At 38.1% G+C, this 23026-nt stretch overlaps 1 protein-coding gene across 4 annotated transcripts in view; it reads left to right on the top strand.

Moving 5' to 3' along the window:
- The window catches only part of LOC137631026 (1-acylglycerol-3-phosphate O-acyltransferase Pnpla3-like), a 137122-nt gene that overhangs the window by 67354 nt on the left and 46742 nt on the right, over positions 1 to 23026 (top strand). For 3 of the 4 annotated variants that reach the window (XM_068362585.1, XM_068362581.1, XM_068362583.1), the window contains exons 2-3: positions 9576 to 9688; positions 16947 to 17066. In XM_068362585.1, the coding sequence (XP_068218686.1) occupies positions 9576 to 9688; positions 16947 to 17066 (233 nt within the window). Of the gene's footprint in view, positions 1 to 9575; positions 9689 to 16946; positions 17067 to 18099; positions 18289 to 23026 lie in introns of all 4 variants that reach the window. The other variant, XM_068362582.1, reaches the window with a different exon arrangement.

Here is a 23026-nt window from a genome sequence, read left to right as displayed (position 1 = left end):
TTATAGAGGTAGAATGACGCGTGAAAACGCCCAGCAGGTGAGCGCACGGTCTAAATTATACCGTGGGTGAGCAGAGGTGGCGATGGCAAGCGATATGGAGGGTCAGGCGAAGGCTTAATTCAGGTAAGAACTCGGCAAAGGAAAGAGATGAGATGACAAGACAAGACAAGACAAGCTAAGATAAGAGCGCGGTCTATACCTTGACCGTGGACAAATGAAGAGTTCGTGCTTCAGTGATGCATATAGCACTCACGCAGATGGAGAGAGAGAGAGAGAGAGAGAGAGAGAGAGAGAGAGAGAGAGAGATATACCAATGAGTCAAAAATAGGAAGAAAAAACATTTACGCATTGTAAGGTAGCATAGGTAACCTTAGAATACGTATTTGGACTAATTCACAACGAAATGCAACTCGAATCTTTCCATCATCATCACGGAATCGAAATGTATCTTACTTCTCCCTTCGGTCTAGGTACATTATGCAGTATACCTAGAGACGTAGACCGTGCTTCCCCCACATAGAGTGACCTTGTATCGTGCAGCCAAATGTATCTGGTTACTGTGCAAAGAAGAGAGGAAAAAAAACTTACAGCTCGACTAAGAAGTGAGTTAGGCTTGTGGAGATCGTCGAAGGGCTTCTTTGCAAGGGAAACCTTCATTGTTTGCGTCCATTGACGTCATTCCTCTTTCGAGTTGCAGATAAAAAAAAAAAACAAGAAAAAAAAGATGAAATGTAGTTAATGCCACACTACAACTACTACATTGGTGATGGTAGTTATAATGATAATATGGATAAAATTTTTACAGTTACTGCCATGATTATATTAAATGAAAAGAGGAGGATAAGAGCAAGCATTAGACTATCAGAATGGAAACTCAATTCCATAGTGGATGTTTTGACAGTTGAATGAATACGTATAAGCTGGGTGCGATATAGTGGAAAAGTTGATAAGATCCCATATAAAAAACACCTTTTTAAAATTTGAACCTTGTCATATAAACGTTTTCCTTTCTACACATGCACACACTATATATATATATATATATATATATATATATATATATATAAATATATATAAATATATATATATAAATATATATATATATATATATATATATATATATATATATATATATATATATATATATATATAAATATATATATATATATATATATATATAAATATATATATATATATGTATATATATATAAATATATATATATATATATATATATATATATATATATATATATATATATATATATATATATATATATATATATATATATATATATATATATATATATATATATATATATATATATATATATATATATATATAAATATATATATATATATATATATGTATATATATATATATATATATATATATATATATATATATATACAGGCTCTAGAGCGGGTATTCAACTACTGACCATATTCATGTAATTAACCAGTTAATGGAAAAATCAACAGAGTATGACAAACAACTATATATTGCATTTATAGAGTATGAGAAAGCTTTTGATTCTGTCAAAACTTCAGCAGTAATGAAAGCCCTTCAAAGACATGGAATAGATAAAGAATTGGACATGGTTAGGACATATAATGAGAATGGCAGATAATAGATGGACATTAAAAACAACCGAATAGGTCCCTAGTGATTGCAATCAAAGCAGGGGAGGGAAGAGAAGACGATGGATTGACGAGCTAAGAACATTTATGGGTATAGACTGCATAGAAAGATCATAAACAGACGCGAGTGGAAGGACATGTCTGAGGCCTTTGTACTGCAGTGGACTGGCAAGGGCTGATGATGTGGCAGTTACCAAATTGTCAAGTCTCTCTCTCTCTCTCTCTCTCTCTCACAACGTGCGGATGCTCTTTTTTCCCTTCGAGGAAGGAGGGCGAGTGACACCAGGAAACCATGAAGCGATACTCGACGACCACTTGAAATGGTCCCTGTGTTTTCCAATCTTCTTTTATCGGTCGACCTCTCTCGCTCAAAGGAAAGGCTTGAAAGGCTATTCGGGTCACTTTGGAAAATTAGAACCTCTCTTGACCTACCTTGCTGAAGAAGGAGATAAGTTGAAGAAGAGAATGCAAAAGTCGAACATCGTATGTGTGGCTTTGAGCTCAGAACTTTCTCAAATATTGTTACTGCTGCTTTACGGATTGGGAAATTACCTCGGCATTTCGAAAAGGAAATGGAACTCCTTTTTTATAATTCCGAAAAGACTCCATTTTTTAATAGTTACGAAAATTATGATCTAAAATCAAGTGAAGGACGATTTGTTTTATATCTATCAAAGCCAGTTTTCTTCAAAGGGGTTGAACATACTTTCTTTTTCGAAGTTGATCTGATTAACAGGAGATGTTAAGCATTTAATTTTGTAAGTGTGTGTTTATTTATAAGTAAATTGAAACTCGCGTATTTATGATAGTTAAAGTTTTTATTTATCAAGAATAATTACATTTTAATGCATAGGTAAATTGGTTAGTTTTCAGTTTAAGTTATAATTCAATTGCACTTTATTCTTATATTAAACTAAATTTAAGTAATTTTAATGGTGTCCGTAATTCTCTTTACAATTTGAAAATAAGTTACAAAAGCAAATACACAGAAAAATGTTGAAATTATTACAAAATGGAGACTATACTGTAGACACTAAAGTGTCTTTGCCTCGTTTAATATTCTGTACATCTATATGATCACATTTTGTTTACATTTAATTCGTACATATATACCCAATAAAAATAAAGGCATCCGGTTTTGATGAAGGCTCTCTCTCTCTCTCTCTCTCTCTCTCTCTCTCTCTCTCTCTCTCTCTCTCTCTCTCTCTCTCTCTCTCTCTCTCTCTCTTTCTTTTTACTTGAGTTTTTAAACCACGACTTAGTATCCACAAGAGGATTAAACTCCGTCTGGAACAAGGAGGTTAACTGGAACCATTTCCAACTAACAAAATTTTAACGTTTCCAGAAGGTATCCCTTTTTGTGCACAATATTTTTGTCATTATTTTTATCATTATATATATATATATATATATATATATATATATATATATATATATATATATATATATATATATAATCCGTAGTAGATTGCCCAAGGCACCCATAACCCGTTGAGATTCTACCGCTAGAGTTATAGGGTCCTTGGCTTGGCCAGATATTACTACATCGGATCCCGTTTGTTACAACTTATTTTCCCTTATAGTCTGGCCCATTCTTTCTACATTTTCCTCGTTCCTCGTACACCTGATAACACTAGCATAACCAAACAGTGCTTTTTCGCTCAAGGGTTTAATTACTGCACTGTAATTATTATTCATTGGCTACTTTTCTCTTGGTAAGGTTAGAAGAGACTCTTTAGCTATGGTAAGCCGCTCGTCTAGAAGGACAATCCAAAATCAAACGATTGTTTTCTAGACTTGGGTTGTCCTATAGCTTCTGTACCTTTTTCTTGCACTGCCTTGGATTAGACTTCTCTTGCGTGAGGGTGCACTCGAGCACCCTGTTCTATCTGTTTACTTATTTCCTTTCTTTACTGTGATATTTTCCTTGTTGGAGCTCTTTGGCTTATAGCGTTCTGCTTTTCCAATTAAGGTTGTAGCTTAATTTATAATAATGATAATATGTATGTATGTATATACATATTATTATTATTAGGCGTATGATGAGGTGATGATATGTATGTATATGCATATATATTTAGATACACATTCACATAAATGTATTTAATATAGCCTACATGAAAAGTTTTTTTTCTTGTATAGGCCAGAAAAAAAAGAGTACTATTTTATGCACTGAATCATCTTAGCTTTAACCCATTTATATATGGGATCGCCCTTATGAATGTGTCCTCTCCATTGATTCCCTGTTCTGTATGATAAGACCAATGGAAACAACCGTAATATAAGTGTTTCTAAATACCAACTCCTAATATGATATCCATTCTAGGAGGTAGTAGATTGGCCAAGGCACCAACCACCCGTTGTGATACTACTGCTAGAGAGTTAGTGGGTCCTTTGTCTGGCCAGATAGTACTACATTGGATCCCTCTCTCTGGTTACGGTTCATTTTCCGTTGGCTACACATATACCAAATAGTCTGGCCTATTCTTTACAGATTTTCCTCTGGCCTCATACACCTGACAACACGGAAATTATCAAACAATTCTTCTTCACTCAAGGGGTTAACTACTGCACTGTAATTGTTCCTGTAGTTACATTCTTCTTGGTAAGGTTAGAAGAGACTTTTTAGCTATGGTAAGCAGCTCTTCTAGGAGAAGGATACGCCAAAATCTAACCATTGTTCTCTAGATTTGGGTAGTGCCATAGCCTCTATACTATGGTCTTCCACTGTCTTGGGTTACAATTCCCTAGCTTGAGGGTACACTTGGACACACTATTCTATCTAGTTTCTCTTCCTCTTGTTAATTTTTTTAGTTTTTATAGGAAAAATCAATTTTTAATGGTGTTATTTTTCCTAAAATACTTTGTTTTTCCTTGTTTCCTTCCTCACTGGGCTATTTTCCCTGTTGGGCCCCCTGGGCTTATAGCATCCTGCTTTTCCAACTATGGTTGTAGCTCAACAACCATCGACCCCACATAAAAGTGGGAAAAGATGCAGACAGAGAAGAAGAGGTTGAAGCTTAGCAAGTTATGATAATAATAATAACCGCTATTATCTTTGTCATGCTTGAACGTCAAAACAGACAACGTCCAAACGAACGGCAGTTGAATTATGTGCAGCAACATTCTTCATCTGCACAACTGCGTCATTCGTGTTTATAATGATCTTTTGTGCTATTAGCGAAATTTGATCACGTGACTTGCAAGATTGGTCGTCACACCTGCTTTGGCATACCGGAGATTTTGTTTGTTTTTTAATGAGATTGCAGTGTTGTTGGTTATTAGAATTTTTATTATGAAAATTATTATTCTCTCTCTCTCTCTCTCTCTCTCTCTCTCTCTCTCTCTCTCTCTCTCTCTCTCTCTCTCATATATATATATATATATATATATATATATATATATATATATAGCCTCGTAAGCAGTTATTTCTTTTCTTTTTGAATTTATAAAGGCATAAAACGTCGTTTTTTAAACCAAAGTAAATATAAATTTTATTTCATTTAAGCCACTAATACCTCTTAATATTGAATTATCTCTTTTTAGTGGAATTAAGTTCATGTTACAAGGAACTATTAACGTTTGCGTGAATCTAATAAATTTCCAGAAAGATGAACCTTTTTTTTTTGTATATTGATTTTCTTTTAGATATATAGTTTCATTTTAGTTCACTGGGTAAATGAAATACTTTTATTATATTTCTATGGAATTTAAGCTTCCCCTAAAGAAATAGAAAATGAATTAGCCTCTTATTATAATTGTTAATTGCCTTAACATGATTAAATTAATTCGAATGAACCTTAAGGTTGCCATCTAGTGGTTAGTTTGGTTATTAGAGAATATTCTCTGCTCATTCTGTTTGTTCTCTTGTTATGTAAAAGGAATATTTCTGAACCGTGATAAGCATGATTATGTAAAATGTCATTCGTGTGATAAGAAAGAACTAGGTTCGTATGATAGAGTTTCTATCTAAACAACCTCATGTTTAGATACATGTCAGTGATATGTCTTTATTTGATTATGCGTCATATATTGTCCTCTTGGTGAAAGAGAAAATTAATTGCAAAGGAGAAAGTAGTATTATATATATATATATATATATATATATATATATATATATATATATATATATATATATATAAAGAGAGAGAATATATATATGTATGTATGTATATATATATATATATATATATATATAGAGAGAGAGAGAGAGAGAGAGAGAGAGAGAGAGAGAGAGAGAGAGAGAGAGAGAGAGAGAGAGAGAGAGAGAATATATATATATATATAAAGAGAGAGAGAGAGAGAGAGAGAGAGAGAGAGAGAGAGAGAGAGAGAGAGAGAGAGAGAGAGAGAGAGAGAAAGTTGAAAGACCCAGGCCTACAAGGCTGAAGACTATGAAGCGTGAAATAGAAGATGATGAATGGAGAAGTATTTATTTAAAAGCTCAATATAGTGACGACTGACGAAATCTAACTGAGGCCCTTTGCGTCAATAGGCGTAGGAGATGATGATTTTATATATATATATATATATATATATATATATATATATATATATACAGTATATATATCAGTGATTTACTTCTTATTACTTTACCTGCATGTGATGAACTGTCATCTGTTTACTACGGTTTCCTTTACTCTGTACAAACCCTTTCTCTTATAATGCCATTAGTAGAATTATAGGAGGAAACGACGCTATGAAACTGGATACGCGCGCGTGCGCGCCTTCAAACAACGAGCTGTACCCTTGGGACCTAAAAGCGAAAAATATGAATACTTTTAATTTACCCAATAATTAGGTACTTGAAGATTGAACCACAGAATATTGATACAGTATCTGCTATCATAAGTTTTATGACCTATAAATGACCTAAGAAATGTTGACATTGTTGACAATAGGAATTGTTATCACATACTGTTATACTTTTAATTCATATTACGTCCTTAAAGGTTTAAAGGCCACTCATGAATGGCAGATGCAAGGGACAGTAACATTGCCCTATCGAGCAGGACAATGCCCTAGAGACTAACCATATATACATATGATCAGCGCCCAATCCCCTTCTCCACCCCAGCTAAGACCAAGAAGCGCCAGGCAATGGCTGCTGATAACACAGCAGATAGACCTATAGGCTCCCCCAAACCCCCCAACCTTAGATCACTAGGATGGTGAGGTTGCAGCGACCAAAGGAACTAAAGAGGTTGAGCGGTACTCGAACCCCAGTCTGGCGTTCACCAGTCAGGGACGTTACTACATTGGCCATTGCAACCTTAAATTAGAGTCTAATTTAATAATTTTGTGTCCAATGATGTCACCGATAAGACAAAACTACTAACTCCAATTAAGTCTTTTCACTTTTATTTGCGTGGCTAATATATATATATATATATATATATATATATATATATATATGTATATATATATATATATATATATATATATATGTATATGTATATATATATATATATATATATACTGTATATATATGTATATACATATATATATGTATATATATAAAACATACACACACACACATATATATATATGTATTATATATATATATATATATATATATGTGTGTGTGTGTGTGTGTGTGTGTGTGTGTGTAAGACTCCCTCTATTATAAAACTTGAGATCACCACTCTTTCATTATCACAACTTATCTTACCGTTATATGCGTAGACTCTTGGAACGGGTACCCTGATATCGTAGCCATGTAAATAACATGGGAAAGGCAGAGAGAGAGAGAGAGAGAGAGAGAGAGAGAGAGAGAGAGCTTAGCTTGAGAACATCTCTTGAAAGTTGAAGGATTATACGAAATGGAAAATTGGAAGCAGAAGAGAAGTTCAAAGTTTCTAATTCTATCGTGTCAGAGTTCACTCTTTATTCCTAACAATTTAACTTGTGAAATCGAGTTACGCATAATTTTGATGACTGCTTTTTAATGAGCTGACCTGAAACCGTGTAAGTTTTTTTTTCTCTTTTTCTTTTTTCCCATAGATTCTTGTATACTGTCGTATTTTATTACTCATTTGCTATTCATCTTAAAGATATTTTTGACTGCACAGTTATAGAACAACTCCAAAAGGGTTGTGATGGCCTAGTGGATGCGTCCCTGCCTGGCGCTCACCGGTCTGGGGTTCGAGTCCCGCTCAAACTCGATAGTTTCTTTAGCGCACCATCCTTGTGAGCTAATGGTGTGTGGTTTGGTGGAATCTATAAGTCTACCTGCTGATTCATTAGCAGTCATTGCCTGGCCCTCCCAGGTCCTAGCTAGGATGAATAGGGGGCTTGCTGCTTGGGCGATGATCATATGTATATATGGTCAGTCTTAAGGGCATTGTCCTGCTAGCTAGGGCATTGTCACTGTCCCTTCCCTCTGCCATTCACGAGTGTCCTTTAAAATAAGTTTATAAGTCAGTAGAATATTAACACCAAATCCTTTTCCCTTGCTGGGTTAGTAGGTTACCTACAAAGACAACACTGAATTCGTACTCAAACATTATAGTTCTCGAGTTTAAAACCAATTAGGAGGAAAGGCTCACGTTTGAGAGTCTGCGGTCAAGGACCTGATGAACGTGTTGAAATTTTAGCACAGAAAGAGAGAGAGAGAGAGAGAGAGAGAGAGAGAGAGAGAGAGAGAGACGCACATTGGATAATTATGAATTTCGTTATGTTTATCAAGGATGCAATTATTCCTAAACCTTTGTTTTCTGACTTCTACGTATTTCTCGATTCCTATCTCCTTAATGTTACATGTATATTGTCCCTTGTGTAGTCTTTACTAAAAGGTATGGAATGTTAGAATTACAAGTTGGCTTTCTCTCCAAAGTATAAGTTATTTAACCTTCTACTGTACGGGTGGCATTTCTTCTTGTGCAGGCTACCCACAAACCACCGCACTTGATCAGGTAGGTAGTGTCTCGTAATCTTTCACAACCAATGACATGTTTAGTAATTTGTTTCTTATGATATTTGATAATGCCATTCCAGCAATGGTTCTGAACAAAGTTGACAATTCAATTTTTATTTAGTTCTGATTGATTGATTGATTGATTCGAGGTTTTCTGGCATCCTGACATCTAAGGTCATTGACACCGAAAATATTGAACAACTTAGAAAATGCAATTTTCATTTAGTTCTGAACTACGTAGAAAATACAACTTTCATTGCTATATGACATTACTGTAGAATATAAGGGGCCTAGTCATAATATGCGTTAATGTATAACAATATGTGATACTATTATATTCGACTCTTCTTTAGTCTGAGCCTGGGATTTTTAGTCAGTTACTTATATACTTCCTTTACTGGAAGAACCATAACGTAAAATACTTCGATAATCTGGATTTGACTGTAAACACGCAATACGCTGTGTGATACATTATATACCTAAGACTGCACACAACATGCAGATTTTGTTGGCCCTGTAGTGCATATGGTTTCCCTTTGTGATAGGACCAGGAAAAACAGCCCTTAAAGCAAGTAAAATTGCGTAGCGTAACTTGTAGGGGATTCTAGTTACCGACTGAAGGGAAGGGTTACAACACAAACGTCATTATTTACATTGTCATCAGAATCGGACTGAGGTTTCCGACCGGAGAAATCTCAGTAGTGTTTGTCAGTTACAAAACGGAAGCCTCCCCTATGCTGCTGGCCCCTTGTACAGTATATAAGGAGCTTATTTATTTTTTGGTGGCAATCGACCTTCTATACGTATATCGGTATTATGTAAAGAAATAGGTTTCTCCAGATTTCCCAAGTCCATCGGCTTGCGTTTCTGACTTGTCAGCGCTTATATACTTGCTATATATATAAATATATATACTGTATATATATATATATACATACATATATATTCATTATTATCACATCGTTTGCGAGTATTTGCATACTTTCAACCACTTAATATTTTATTCCATTTATCCTTACAGGAACTATCACATCGTCCGTTTTGAAAACTGCCACCGAGGCGAGGAGCCGAACTCTAGGACCTTTCAGCCCGACCTTCAACGTCGAGAAACTGTTGAGGGAAGGTCTCTTTAGCGTGAGTATGACCAGTCATTGGTTTTGGTTTAGTAAAGTCACCTTGTGAGCACCAGACATATTAATTGGTATGGCAGAGTCTGCTTGTATGTACGATGTATATTGGTTTGGTTTGATTAAGCTAGTGTGAGTACCAAGACTGGCGTGTTTTATAAAGTCAGTGTGAGTCCTCAGTCGTCAGTCTGAGTAACATGTTTGACTGGTTTTATAAAGTCAGTGCGAGTCCTCTGTCGTCAGTCTGAGTAACAGGTTTGACTGGTTTTATAAAGCCAGTGCGAGTCCTCAGTCGTCAGTCTGAGTAACAGGTTTGACTGGTTTTATAAAGCCAGTGCGAGTCCTCAGTCGTCAGTCTGAGTAACAGGTTTGACTGGTTTTATAAAGCCAGTGCGAGTCCTCTGTCGTCAGTCTGAGTAACAGGTTTGACTGGTTTTATAAAGCCAGTGCGAGTCCTCTGTCGTCAGTCTGAGTAACAGGTTTGACTGGTTTTATAAAGCCAGTGCGAGTCCTCTGTCGTCAGTCTGAGTAACAGGTTTGACTGGTTTTATAAAGCCAGTGCGAGTCCTCTGTCGTCAGTCTGAGTAACAGGTTTGACTGGTTTTATAAAGCCAGTGCGAGTCCTCTGTCGTCAGCCTGAGTAACAGGTTTGACTGGTTTTATAAAGTCAGTGCGAGTCCTCAGTCGTCAGTCTGAGTAACAGGTTTGACTGGTTTTATAAAGCCAGTGCGAGTCCTCTGTCGTCAGTCTGATTAACAGGTTTGACTGGTTTTATACAGCCAGTGCGAGTCCTCAGTCGTCAGTCTGAGTAACAGGTTTGACTGGTTTTATTGACTGGTTTTATAAAGTCAGTGTGAGTCATCAGTCTGAGTAACAAGTTTGACTGGTTTTATAAAGTCAGTGTGAATCCTCAGTCGTCAGTCTGAGTAACATGTTTGACTGGTTTTATAAAGTCAGTGCGAGTCCTCTGTCGTCAGTCTGAGTAACATGTTTGACTGGTTTTATAAAGTCAGTGCGAGTCCTCTGTCGTCAGTCTGAGTAACAGGTTTGACTGGTTTTATAAAGCCAGTGCGAGTCCTCAGTCGTCAGTCTGAGTAACAGGTTTGACTGGTTTTATACAGCCAGTGCGAGTCCTCAGTCGTCAGTCTGAGTAACAGGTTTGACTGGTTTTATAAAGCCAGTGCGAGTCCTCTGTCGTCAGTCTGAGTAACAGGTTTGACTGGTTTTATAAAGCCAGTGCGAGTCCTCAGTCGTCAGTCTGAGTAACAGGTTTGACTGGTTTTATAAAGCCAGTGCGAGTCCTCAGTCGTCAGTCTGAGTAACAGGTTTGACTGGTTTTATAAAGCCAGTGCGAGTCCTCTGTCGTCAGTCTGAGTAACAGGTTTGACTGGTTTTATACAGCCAGTGCGAGTCCTCAGTCGTCAGTCTGAGTAACAGGTTTGACTGGTTTTATTGACTGGTTTTATAAAGTCAGTGTGAGTCATCAGTCTGAGTAACAAGTTTGACTGGTTTTATAAAGTCAGTGTGAATCCTCAGTCGTCAGTCTGAGTAACAGGTTTGACTGGTTTTATAAAGTCAGTGCGAGTCCTCTGTCGTCAGTCTGAGTAACAGGTTTGACTGGTTTTATAAAGTCAGTGCGAGTCCTCAGTCGTCAGTCTGAGTAACAGGTTTGACTGGTTTTATACAGCCAGTGCGAGTCCTCAGTCGTCAGTCTGAGTAACAGGTTTGACTGGTTTTATACAGCCAGTGCGAGTCCTCAGTCGTCAGTCTGAGTAACAGGTTTGACTGGTTTTATACAGCCAGTGCGAGTCCTCAGTCGTCAGTCTGAGTAACAGGTTTGACTGGTTTTATTGACTGGTTTTATAAAGTCAGTATGAGTCATCAGTCTGAGTAACAAGTTTGACTGGTTTTATAAAGTCAGTGTGAATCCTCAGTCGTCAGTCTGAGTAACATGTTTGACTGGTTTTATAAAGTCAGTGCGAGTCCTCTGTCGTCAGTCTGAGTAACATGTTTGACTGGTTTTATAAAGTCAGTGTGAATCCTCAGTCGTCAGTCTGAGTAACATGTTTGACTGGTTTTATAAAGTCAGTGCGAGTCCTCTGTCGTCAGTCTGAGTAACAGGTTTGACTGGTTTTATACAGCCAGTGCGAGTCCTCAGTCGTCAGTCTGAGTAACAGGTTTGACTGGTTTTATTGACTGGTTTTATAAAGTCAGTGTGAGTCATCAGTCTGAGTAACAAGTTTGACTGGTTTTATAAAGTCAGTGTGAATCCTCAGTCGTCAGTCTGAGTAACATGTTTGACTGGTTTTATAAAGTCAGTGCGAGTCCTCTGTCGTCAGTCTGAGTAACAGGTTTGACTGGTTTTATAAAGCCAGTGCGAGTCCTCAGTCGTCAGTCTGAGTAACAGGTTTGACTGGTTTTATAAAGCCAGTGCGAGTCCTCAGTCGTCAGTCTGAGTAACAGGTTTGACTGGTTTTATAAAGCCAGTGCGAGTCCTCAGTCGTCAGTCTGAGTAACAGGTTTGACTGGTTTTATAAAGCCAGTGCGAGTCCTCTGTCGTCAGTCTGAGTAACAGGTTTGACTGGTTTTATTGACTGGTTTTATAAAGTCAGTGTGAGTCATCAGTCTGAGTAACAAGTTTGACTGGTTTTATAAAGTCAGTGTGAATCCTCAGTCGTCAGTCTGAGTAACAGGTTTGACTGGTTTTATAAAGTCAGTGCTAGTCCTCAGTCGTCAGTCTGAGTAACAGGTTTGACTGGATTTATAAAGTCAGTGCGAGTCCTCAGTCGTCAGTCTAAGTAACAAGTTTGACTGGTTTTGTAAAGTCAGTGCAAGTCCCAAGTTTGGGCGGTTTTATAAAGTTAATGTGAGTAAGAAGTTTGAATAGTCTGGTTAAGTCAGTTTGAGTTAGAAGCTTAAATAGTCTGCGAAAGTCAGTTTTGAGTAACGAATTTGATGATATTAGTGTGAGTGTCGATTGACAGGTTTGGTGGCGGGAGTACCAAAATTAACAGATTTGATAAAACCATTTTAAGGACCAATATTGACAGGTTTGATAAAATCGGCTTGAGTACCTATAGTAACCTGTTTGATAAAGCAGTGCGAGTACTAAGATTGACAGATTTGATAAGGTCAGTGCGAGTACCAAGATTACCATGTTTGATAAAAGTCTCTCTCTCTCTCTCTCTCTCTCTCTCTCTCTCTCTCTCTCTCTCTCTCTCTCTCTCTCTCTCTCTCTCTCTGTTTGGATAGAGTCTAAGTATATAACAAGATTGTTTGGTTTGATAAATTCAGTGTGCATACCAAGATTTCGAAGTTTGTGAAAGTCACTGTCAGTACCAACTTTAACTGATTTAATAAATTTCTTGTGAGTACCAAGATGTTTTGTATTCTTACAAGTCATTGTAAATAACGTGACTTAAGGGGCTATGACTTTCAGTCCAAGAACCCCCGCTTGGAAACAAGCTCCTGGCAATCTGGAACGAACGAACAAACAGGACTGATTGTTTGGTCTGATAAAGCAACAACGCACACGGGAAATGCTTAATTTGTTTTTTCATGTTATCGAAGTGAAAGGATACCTTTAATGGCAGTAAAGATGACGATAATGAGAATAGTCAAGCTGTTTATATTTTTAAGCTACGGAATCATTAAACTCAATTGTTGAATGTTGCATAAAGGAAAATAGCCCTTGATTAAATCTGCCTCTTCAGAAACTGGTGAATATATGTAAAGTGCAATTACATCATTCTATAAATTGTGATGTGTTCTGGAAATTTGTGACGGTATGAATTTGTGTTTCAGTTCCTTATTTCCTTTCCTCACTGGGCTATATTTCCATGTTGAAACCCTTGGGGTTATAGCATCCCGCCTTTCCTATTAGGGTTGTAGCTTTGCTAATAATAATAATAATAATAATAATAATAATAATAATAATAATAAATTTTTAAAGGCAAATGTACAGTATATAATGTGCAGTAGTAAAACAATGCGTACATTGATTTATCCCAGAAATGAGTTCGTATAAATCATATAATTGAGAAAACTAATTTTATACTAATTATATCTCAACATAATTAATCATTCTTATCCACGGGGTTATTTTGGAACCAATATTCCCAAGGTTGATGAACGTCGTGCGATTTCTCTCTGTAAAGGCTAATCAAACATTGGAGACGGAATTAGGAAAGAAAGCAAATGATTTAACTTTCTTTACATTTTTTACCTTCGTCTTTTGCATAACGAATAGCCTTTAATATTTAGTAAAATATTAAGTCTGTTTTACATTCAGAGGCACGCACCCTTTGCTGTGTGCATGTAAAGTCATTGGTACAAGCACGGTCAAGGTATCTCGAGCGTGGGTGCACGAGTGTACATACGTGCATATGTGTTTGAATGTGCATACAAGTGAGCTTTTAAGCTAATATTCTTGAGGTCAGACACCAATTTCATTACATATCTTTATACTTACACCTACACTTTCTCTCTCTCTCTCTCTCTCTCTCTCTCTCTCTCTCTCTCTCTCTCTCTCTCTCTCTCTCTCTCTCTCTCTCTCTCTCACCTACGTGCTAATAATGACTTATCTGTTCCCTGACTTAAATCAGACTATAAAATTAACTAGTAGATGCTGACACATTCATGTATGTTAATGATTTTACCTAAAGAAATATTTTGAAATCCACGTTAGTTGCTTTTACGAAGGGTCAAACTATTTATTCAGGCCATGTTGTTTATATATTATAAACATGAGATATTTGTTATCATTTCATAGTGTGTCTGACAATTTAATAAGACGGAGGTACTATTAATAGTTTTTTTTTTCTATTTAACATGTTTTACTATCGTGGCTTGATACATATATGTTTTATCATCTGTCCGCTGTCAATAGTATGGGTTTGTGGTCCTGACTGGTATAGCTTTGTTGATTATGGCGATACGCAAACCCATTTACCTCGTTAAGGTATCCCTATAAACACACACACACACACGTGTATGTACATATATATTATATATATATATATATATATATATATATATATATATATGTGTGTGTGTGTTTGTGTTTGTGTGTATATATATATACATACATATATATATATATATATATATATATATATATATATATATATATATATATATATAGCGTTTCATCAGATAAGTATTTTAATTCATTGTATCCTTTCTACAGTTATTTAGCAAGTATGTGAGAGAGAGAGAGAGAGAGAGAGAGAGAGAGAGAGAGAGAGAGAGCACGCTTTGCACCCAATGGTCAAATGACAGTCTAGGCTTTCTTTCTCGCTAAGGACGAAATGTTGACACCGGTAGGGCTTCAGGATTTTAGGTTCTAGTTGCATATTCTGATGACCTAGGACATACGGTGGGCTTCCAACATTACGAAGATAAGGAAGCCGATCCTAAACGCTTGTGCGTCCTCTATATTCCTTTTGGATTACCAGACTGCTTTTAAAACAAAACTACTAATTGTAGATTTCCACTTTGGGGTTTCTCTTAATCTCTTCCTCCCTAACTACGACTTTTCTTCCTTTATCAAGTACTTCCTCAATTTCTTGCCTGTGTTTGTTTGGCTTTCTTGTAAGCTGTTTGCGGCCTTTTATAATAATTGTTTTCTTTTTATACTAGATATTTCTTTTCTTAGAGTTAATTACATTTTGGTTACTTAGTAACTATTGCCTGTTGACTATCAACCACCTGGTTTTTTATGCTACCATTATTTTTTTGAGTCTGTACTTTCACTAGTGTTCTTTCTCACTATTCTAGGACTATGATTATTCAAGACGTTGATAAAATAATATACTTATAGTGTGTGTTAATATATTCCAGTACAATCTGATACCTTTATGACATTTGATCCCGCTATGGGGTTTTGGTGTGGGGACTGACACGTAGTTCAAAATCACTCGGTAGAAGGTCCTTCAGTTAGAGATCAACGCAACATTAACTTTTTTTTATAAAGTTGAGTATGACAAAAGCCAACATTCGGAAACTGCAATTATGGATAGCAAAGCCAGGTGAAGGTCTGATGTTGGTGCTGCTGTAGTTTACAAGACACCATGACTAAATTATATGGAAACTAACGGTTTGGGTTTAAAGTTCGCTCATGAATGGCAGATGTAAGTGACAGTGACAATGCCCTAGAGATCTGATACTAACCATATATACATATCATGAGCGGCCAAGCCCCCTCTCCACCCAAGTTAGGACCAGGGAGGGCAAAGCAATGGCTGCTGATGACACAGCAGATAGCCCTATAGGCACCCCCAAACCCCTCATCCTTAGCTCACATGGATGGTTAGATTGCAGACACTACTAAAAACTATAGAGGCAGGGACGTTTCTAATAGGAAACTACAGCAACAAATATGCTATTGAAAGGGAAATTCAAATAAATGGGAAACTTCTAGAAAAGAAAAATAATGAAGCAAAATGGCTGCATTTATTTTTGGCTCCTTGAGCTGTCCCCAGAGGACGAATGTAATGGGATCACTTAAAAGTACTTTGCAGGTCTATTCAAAACTGAAATAACCTAGTCTAGATGTTAATGTATTGCAAATTGTCTGTTAGCTAATGTTTAACTAAGAAATTTTATAACAGAAAGATTGGTGAGAATGGAGAGACAAATATATATATAAGATTTTGGATGGGATAAATTTTTATTTGTATGTGTGTGTGTGTTGAGATTAGCAAAGGATGTATTTTATTTCCTCGTGGACCTGTTAATGCCCAGGTTCTTATATATTGGAAAATAGATCATCACTATTTTCCTTTACTGAATTTGAGACTAAAACAATTAAGGACTCCTGTAAATCACCACCTACCATTATGGTTTTAGTGGTGTGTGTGTTTTATTTTTTTTCTTTTGTAAATGCCTTTTCCTCTTTTTATATTTCTATTTTAATTTTGCTGCTTTGTCCTTTTTTACATTTTGCCAAAATACTGTATAAATATGATTTTATACTTTTGCAGTGTTGTCAAATGTAATGTTTTAGCATGCAAGTCAGTTTATGTCAGATAATTGACTTCTATACTTTATTTACAATTATATATAATACAAGGCAGTCTTAAAGCGTTGTACAGTAAATTCCATGTAAACTTTCCCTGTTACTCTTCTATAATGAAAATTTCACTTTCCACAAATAGTTATAAAATGCAAATATTAAAAAGAGAAGATTCGTATATTATTTGCCATAAAATGATTTGCTCTGAGGACATCTTCCAGTTTCTGATTCTTCTCCTCTTTTGTTGCAGGTACTCCCAGACGATGCCCACAAGATTGTAAGTGGAAAACTATTCATCTCTGTCACTCGGGTGAGCGATGGTAAAAACATACTGCTGTCACAGTTTGATTCTCGCGAGGAACTCATTCAGGTGAGAACGAATAGATGTTTTAAGGAATGTCACTTTTATAGGCTAATATGATAGCAAAAGGGTAAAATAAGTATATATATATATATATATATATATATATATATATATATATATATATATATATTTCAAATAGGCCATGTATTTTAATATATTAATGTCTTGATTCCCTTACCGACCTCGGGACCAGAGTCTCAAGGCGAAATCACTCTAAGACAATAGCATCTGACTGGCCGGGAATCGAACCCTGGTCCAGGATACTTGTATGACAGTGACTGTACTATCTAGCCACTGGGCTAAATGGTACAGTCACGGCCGGTCAGATGTTATTGTCTTTTGAGTGATTTCGCATCGAGAGACTGATCCTGTGGTCGGTAAGAGAATCCAGACATTAATGTATTAATATATATGGTTTATTTGAAATATGAAAAAAACATATCTAAATGTGCAAAATTCATCATTTATAATATATATATATATATATATATATATATATATATATATATATATATATATATATATATATATATACAGTATACTGTATATATATATAATATATATATATATATATATATATATATATATATATATATATATATATATATATATATATATATATATCGTTAAAGGAAGAACTTCACATCATGGTGGTTTACTGTTGTTAGCATTTTGATAGGAAACATAATAGGATATACAGTATTATTCCATTTGGAAGTTTGTTGTGGTATTCCAATTTCTAAGTCATCCCACTTATGCTTGTGAATACTCAAGTATGATTGTGACCACTGGTTGATTTTGAAATTTGAGGTTAACAAATTACTATTAAAAGAATTTATTCTTTTTTTTTATTTTCTAGTAATAAATTTTATGAACTGAAATTACCATTTTGCTAAATTATAGTACTGAGATCATCGTTGTGATTTAAGAAAATATGTTACCAAAAGATTTAAATAAGGAGTAACATTCATTAAAAAGACAAGACTGTACGAGGTAAAGTTTTTACCATACTGTTAATTTTTCCCTGGATATTGTGTAGGCTATATTGTGTTCCTGCTTCATCCCTGGATTCAGTGGGTGGCTACCCACGCGTTTCTGCGGAGTGCGTTATGTGGATGGAGGATTCACAGACAACCTTCCAATTTTGGATGAAAACACAGTGACTGTCAGTCCCTTTTGTGGGGATAGTGACATTTGCCCTAGAGATGCAAATGTCCATTTCTTGCAGGTCTGGTTACTCGATGATTGCTTGTGCATGTTCTTCAATTTTCTCCCTTTCTGATGCCTTATATGCATGGCAGCAAGCGATTGCCTCTCTGGTTCTAAGACTTTTTCGATGCATGAAGATTAGAACTCTACTCTCTCACAATTCTTTGAGATTGCTCGCATGGATTTGTATGAAATTTCCGTTATGTGAATGTTTTGCTTTTTAACTCCTTACTAGCTCATTGTTATTTTGCATGTTCTAATCAACATTGATTTTCCTTATGATGAACATGTAAACTTATGGCATGTTATTCTAGCTTTGTTTGAAAGGTCTCTTCTTATTGCTAACCAGATTAAGGGAGAGGATTTCCTGTGATGATGAAGCGTATGACTTAACTTTTTATTTTGGGGGAAATTTCAAATCACAGAAATACATTACATAGTCCAACATAAAGACATCCCAGAAAAACACTATTCCTTACTTAGGAATACTTTGTTCCATGGTTTAGGGAGAACAAACGGAACCCACACAAATAACAGGTCATCATATGTAAAATATAGGCATTTCTTGCTTTGTTTTTAATACGCATAACAAGTACAGTCCAATTTTTATTTGTATTTTCTGGGCTCGAACCTGTGCCGCCCAGTGAATAAGCTCCATTTAGCACTTATTCTTAGGTAATTTACTGCTAAATATACCAGAGAAAAAATGTAAAGGAGTGCTAGGTTAACTAGCTCGCTCACCTATTGGTGTCGGTATAAAATTGGGCGTATAATTCAGAGGTCCCGCACTATTTAGATTAATCCACGACAGAAACCCCAATAGAGGAGAGCCGTTCAACCTCACTCGGTAATACTAACAATGCATCCGCTCAGAACCCAACTCCTTTTAGCACGACGAGTATAGTAACCCGCATTTTTGTTGTGCTCTCGATTTTGGTTTATTTTCCATTGAATTATGGCTTCTTCGTCGGTTTCCCAGGAGACACCGTCTAAGTTAAGTACCAAGCTGGGTTTTACTGTGTTTTGAGCAACCTAGATCGTTTAATATTTATATTATAGGAGTTTATTCTCTTCGTTCATATCGATCTTGCTTGATTTCACTACAGTTGGTACTCCTGTTTTTGAGAGCTTTTAAGTTTCACTTGCGGTGTTACTATGTGTATTATTTTTATTATCAAACATTATTTGTTATTGTGAATATTCATTATTTAGCGTTTAGAATCCTCGTGGTTCAATTTTAGGGCCGATATCATTTACGTATCGTTATGGCTGCCGACCTTCGTGCTAGGCGGCAATGTTATTTTAGCCATCAGGTGTGTCTTTTGTGATTTAATTATTATGTTGCATGCCTTGCCCAAAATTTTCTATGTGTTTATTCATATAATTTTAACGCTATTATTATTATAATGAATATTTGTGCCATTACTCCGTTTGATCTGTCTGGTTGGGGATCGTCAGTTGGTAGCCCTGCTGCCTCGTATCACGTGATCCTCCCCCACGCTCCCCCTCTAGCTAGGTGGGCGGCTAGGCTTCTCCCCCCTCCACTAAGGGACCGTTGCCTTCCCTCCTTTTAGAGGGGGTAGTTCAGTGTTTATGGACTTTGTCCTCCGGGTGGCCCGGCGGGTTCGTCTCTGTTTAGTCTGGTTGGCCACCGGTCAACAGAGTTGGATCCCGGTGCACCCTATTTTATATTCACTTTTCATTCTGGCTTATGTTATACGAACCCTCCGGGTTCGGTTGGCGGTTCTTAGCTACAGTTCCGCCCCCCCTATTATTTTATAACATTTCCTATGATGATTATATATGACAGATCACTACCCCGGAGTCCCTAAATGAATTGGTATTGGATATACTTTTATTTCCCGGCCCGGGGTCTACCCCGCCCCGGGAAATCAGACACCATGTGTCTTAATTCCTTGTTATTGCATCCTTTTTTATGCTCCCGGCTTGACCGGAATGGATTGCTATACTGTACTTTAGTTTCAAGTTAGACTTATGTTTAGGCCCGGGTCCTCCGGTCCCGCCCCTATGTAAGAATATTACAGTTAAGCTCTAACCTTGCGTTAGACCTATGTTAGGCCCGGGTCCTCCGGACCCGCCCCTACCTAAGAATATTACAGTTAAGCTCTATTCTTGTGTTAGACCTATGTTAGGCCCGGGTCCTCCGGACCCGCCCCTACTTAAAGAATAGTACAGTTAAGCTCTAATCTTGTGTTAGACCTATGTTAGGCCCGGGTCCTCCGGACCCGCCCCTACTTAAGAGAATTACAGTTTCTCATATACTATTCTTTTTATAGATGGTGCATTGTCTGACGCCGGCCTGTGCAGCTGTTCTGCACCAGCCTTGTGGCCACTCCGTCTGCCGATCTCACGCCCCTTGTGGGGTTCAACTGGAAGACGTTGTGGTATGGCACCCGGATAACTGTGTGATTTGCTTCGACCTCATCACTACCCTTGGATCTGACTCGGTGAGTCCCGTTGGCTATATTGCCTTCTTATTTATTTACTATTAGTAAGATATCTATGGTCTTGAAGGACCATTGGGAGTCTTCCCTTTTATAATTCCCACTATTATTTCAGGCATCCCCGGAGCAAAAGTCTGCGGCTCGGGCCACACTGAAGGTGTGGGTTGGTGGGTTTGCCCGGAATGTGAAGTCTAAGCGGCCGTACGTCCTATCTGAGGACTACTGCACCATGGTTTACCCCAACGCCAAGTCTTCAGCTGCTGTGGCTAGGCATGTGGCAGCTCCCATCATTGCCCACATTGATGCCACTATAACGGGTCTCATCGACCCAGAGCAAGATCCATCGGACGCCCCCGGAGGTCTGGAGGACAATGTTGCCTCCATGAACCTGGACGTCGAACCAATGTTACTAGACGAGCCGGATACAGGTAGGGTGGTAAGTGAGGCAGGTGTGTCCGGCGCTGAGATTCCTATTCTCAGCCCCGCTCTTTCTTCTTCTTCTGATCGCTCTTCTTTTCATGGATTTTCTGGGGACCGTGATTCGTCTCAACGATCATACCCGGTTCCCCCTAAGGATAAGTCTACTTCAAGAACCTTACCCAAAGCTCGCAAGCCTCACAAGACTTCTCATGGCTCTAAACATTGTACGAACCCGTCTTCAAAGACCTCTGGTTCCTCCTCTAAGTCTCACGACCCGGGAGTTCATTCCGCCCCTCCTGCTGCTAGCCCGGGCCTTTCCGAATCAGCCATGCTTCGCATCGTGTCGGAGATGCAGGCAAAGTTGGTTTCGGAGATGCAGTCGAGGATGGACACGATGTTCTCTAACTTCGGTCAGAGAATTGGGGCTTTAGAGCAAGGAGCTCCGGAGAGAGTCCAAAGCTCTCTCATCCCGGATGAGAACAACCCCTGGCGTATGGCTCTTCATTCCCCGTTCTCAGACGGAATGTTGACTCTGGAGGGCCTTGGCACTCGTCCTCTAGAGGACTTTGAATTCATTCCTCCTGGTCTGGCATTTCCATTTCATGGTTATGCCAGGCTTACCGAGGAAGCTTTAGTTCGATTAGACAAGGTCCCCAAAGAGACGGTCATCTTCCCGAAGGAGCAAGCCCAATCTGTTTGGGCCAGATTTTTGAACGACATCGGCTGCACTAACACCATGCTGACGCCTTATAAAAGCTCCTTTACGATGTTCTTAATGGACAAGAACACCTTGACTCCATGCGTCAATAAGGTGGCAGAGCTTGCCTTCCAATATGCTCTGGAGGAGAAGCCCTTGCCTCCCATCCGAGAGGTGGATCCAATCTCCCTCCTTCTTCCCTCAGGCATTGAGTGTTGGGACAACGTCCATACCACCTTTACCTCCGGCAAGCTTGCAGCAGACTGTGCCTCAGTTTTGTTTAGTGAGAAGCTTCCCCGTCTCCCGGAATCCCTCATTAAACAGGAATATGATTCCCGCCTACGTGTGGGCCGTACTCTAAACTTGGCCACATCCACTGAGTCGATAGCCTTGACTTACGATACGGAGAGTATTTTTAAGTCTCTCAACAAGGCTACGTTACAGTCTTTATATTATGACTTGTATGACTTCGCTACTGCTAAACGCAGATGTCGCAAGCATGTCCTAGCTGAGGCGACGATTAGGCATGAACCTAATAAGCTCATCCGGTCCTCCTGTTGGGGTTCAAATCTCTTCCCCGAGGATCTCGTAGAGGAAGTCTTGGCGGAGGCCACTAGGGTTAATCAGAGCCTTAAAGCCCGTTCGGGTTTGACCCCTAAACACAAATATGACCCCGCAAATTATCAAGCCCGGGGTAGGAAGAAGCTTAGACCATATACCTCCACCCAGTTCAGGCAACAGCAGAGTGCTTCATCCAACTTCCGGCTGCCTCTTCCTCCATCTTCTGTTGTCCCCGCACAGCCTTCCACCTCTCAGGCTCCTTCGGACGACTATGTCACCGTTCTGCTCCCTAAGAGCCAGCTTTCTGGTGCCTCCGCCACTTCTCCTGCCTTTAACCAGTCTTACGAGGCTCATAGCTCTTCCCAGAGGTATGGTAGAGGCAGAGGCTACCACCATGGTTCTAACCAGAACTAAGGCAGGGGAAGAGCCTTTCGCAGAGGAAAGAACTTCCGAGGCGGACGTGGAGGCAACTCCTCAAACCAATACTGAGGTGCAGCAGGTAGGGGGGAGGCTCTATGCCTTCCGCAACAAATGGAGGTTCAGTCCCTGGGCGTTCAGTATCATCTCCAAGGGACTGGGGTGGAGTTGGATTCAAGGACCTCCTCCTCAAAACA

This window comes from Palaemon carinicauda, chromosome 39 (genome assembly GCF_036898095.1).
Source record: "Palaemon carinicauda isolate YSFRI2023 chromosome 39, ASM3689809v2, whole genome shotgun sequence".
Lineage (NCBI taxonomy): Eukaryota > Metazoa > Arthropoda > Malacostraca > Decapoda > Palaemonidae > Palaemon > Palaemon carinicauda.
This window is presented reverse-complemented; position numbering and strand designations above follow the sequence as displayed.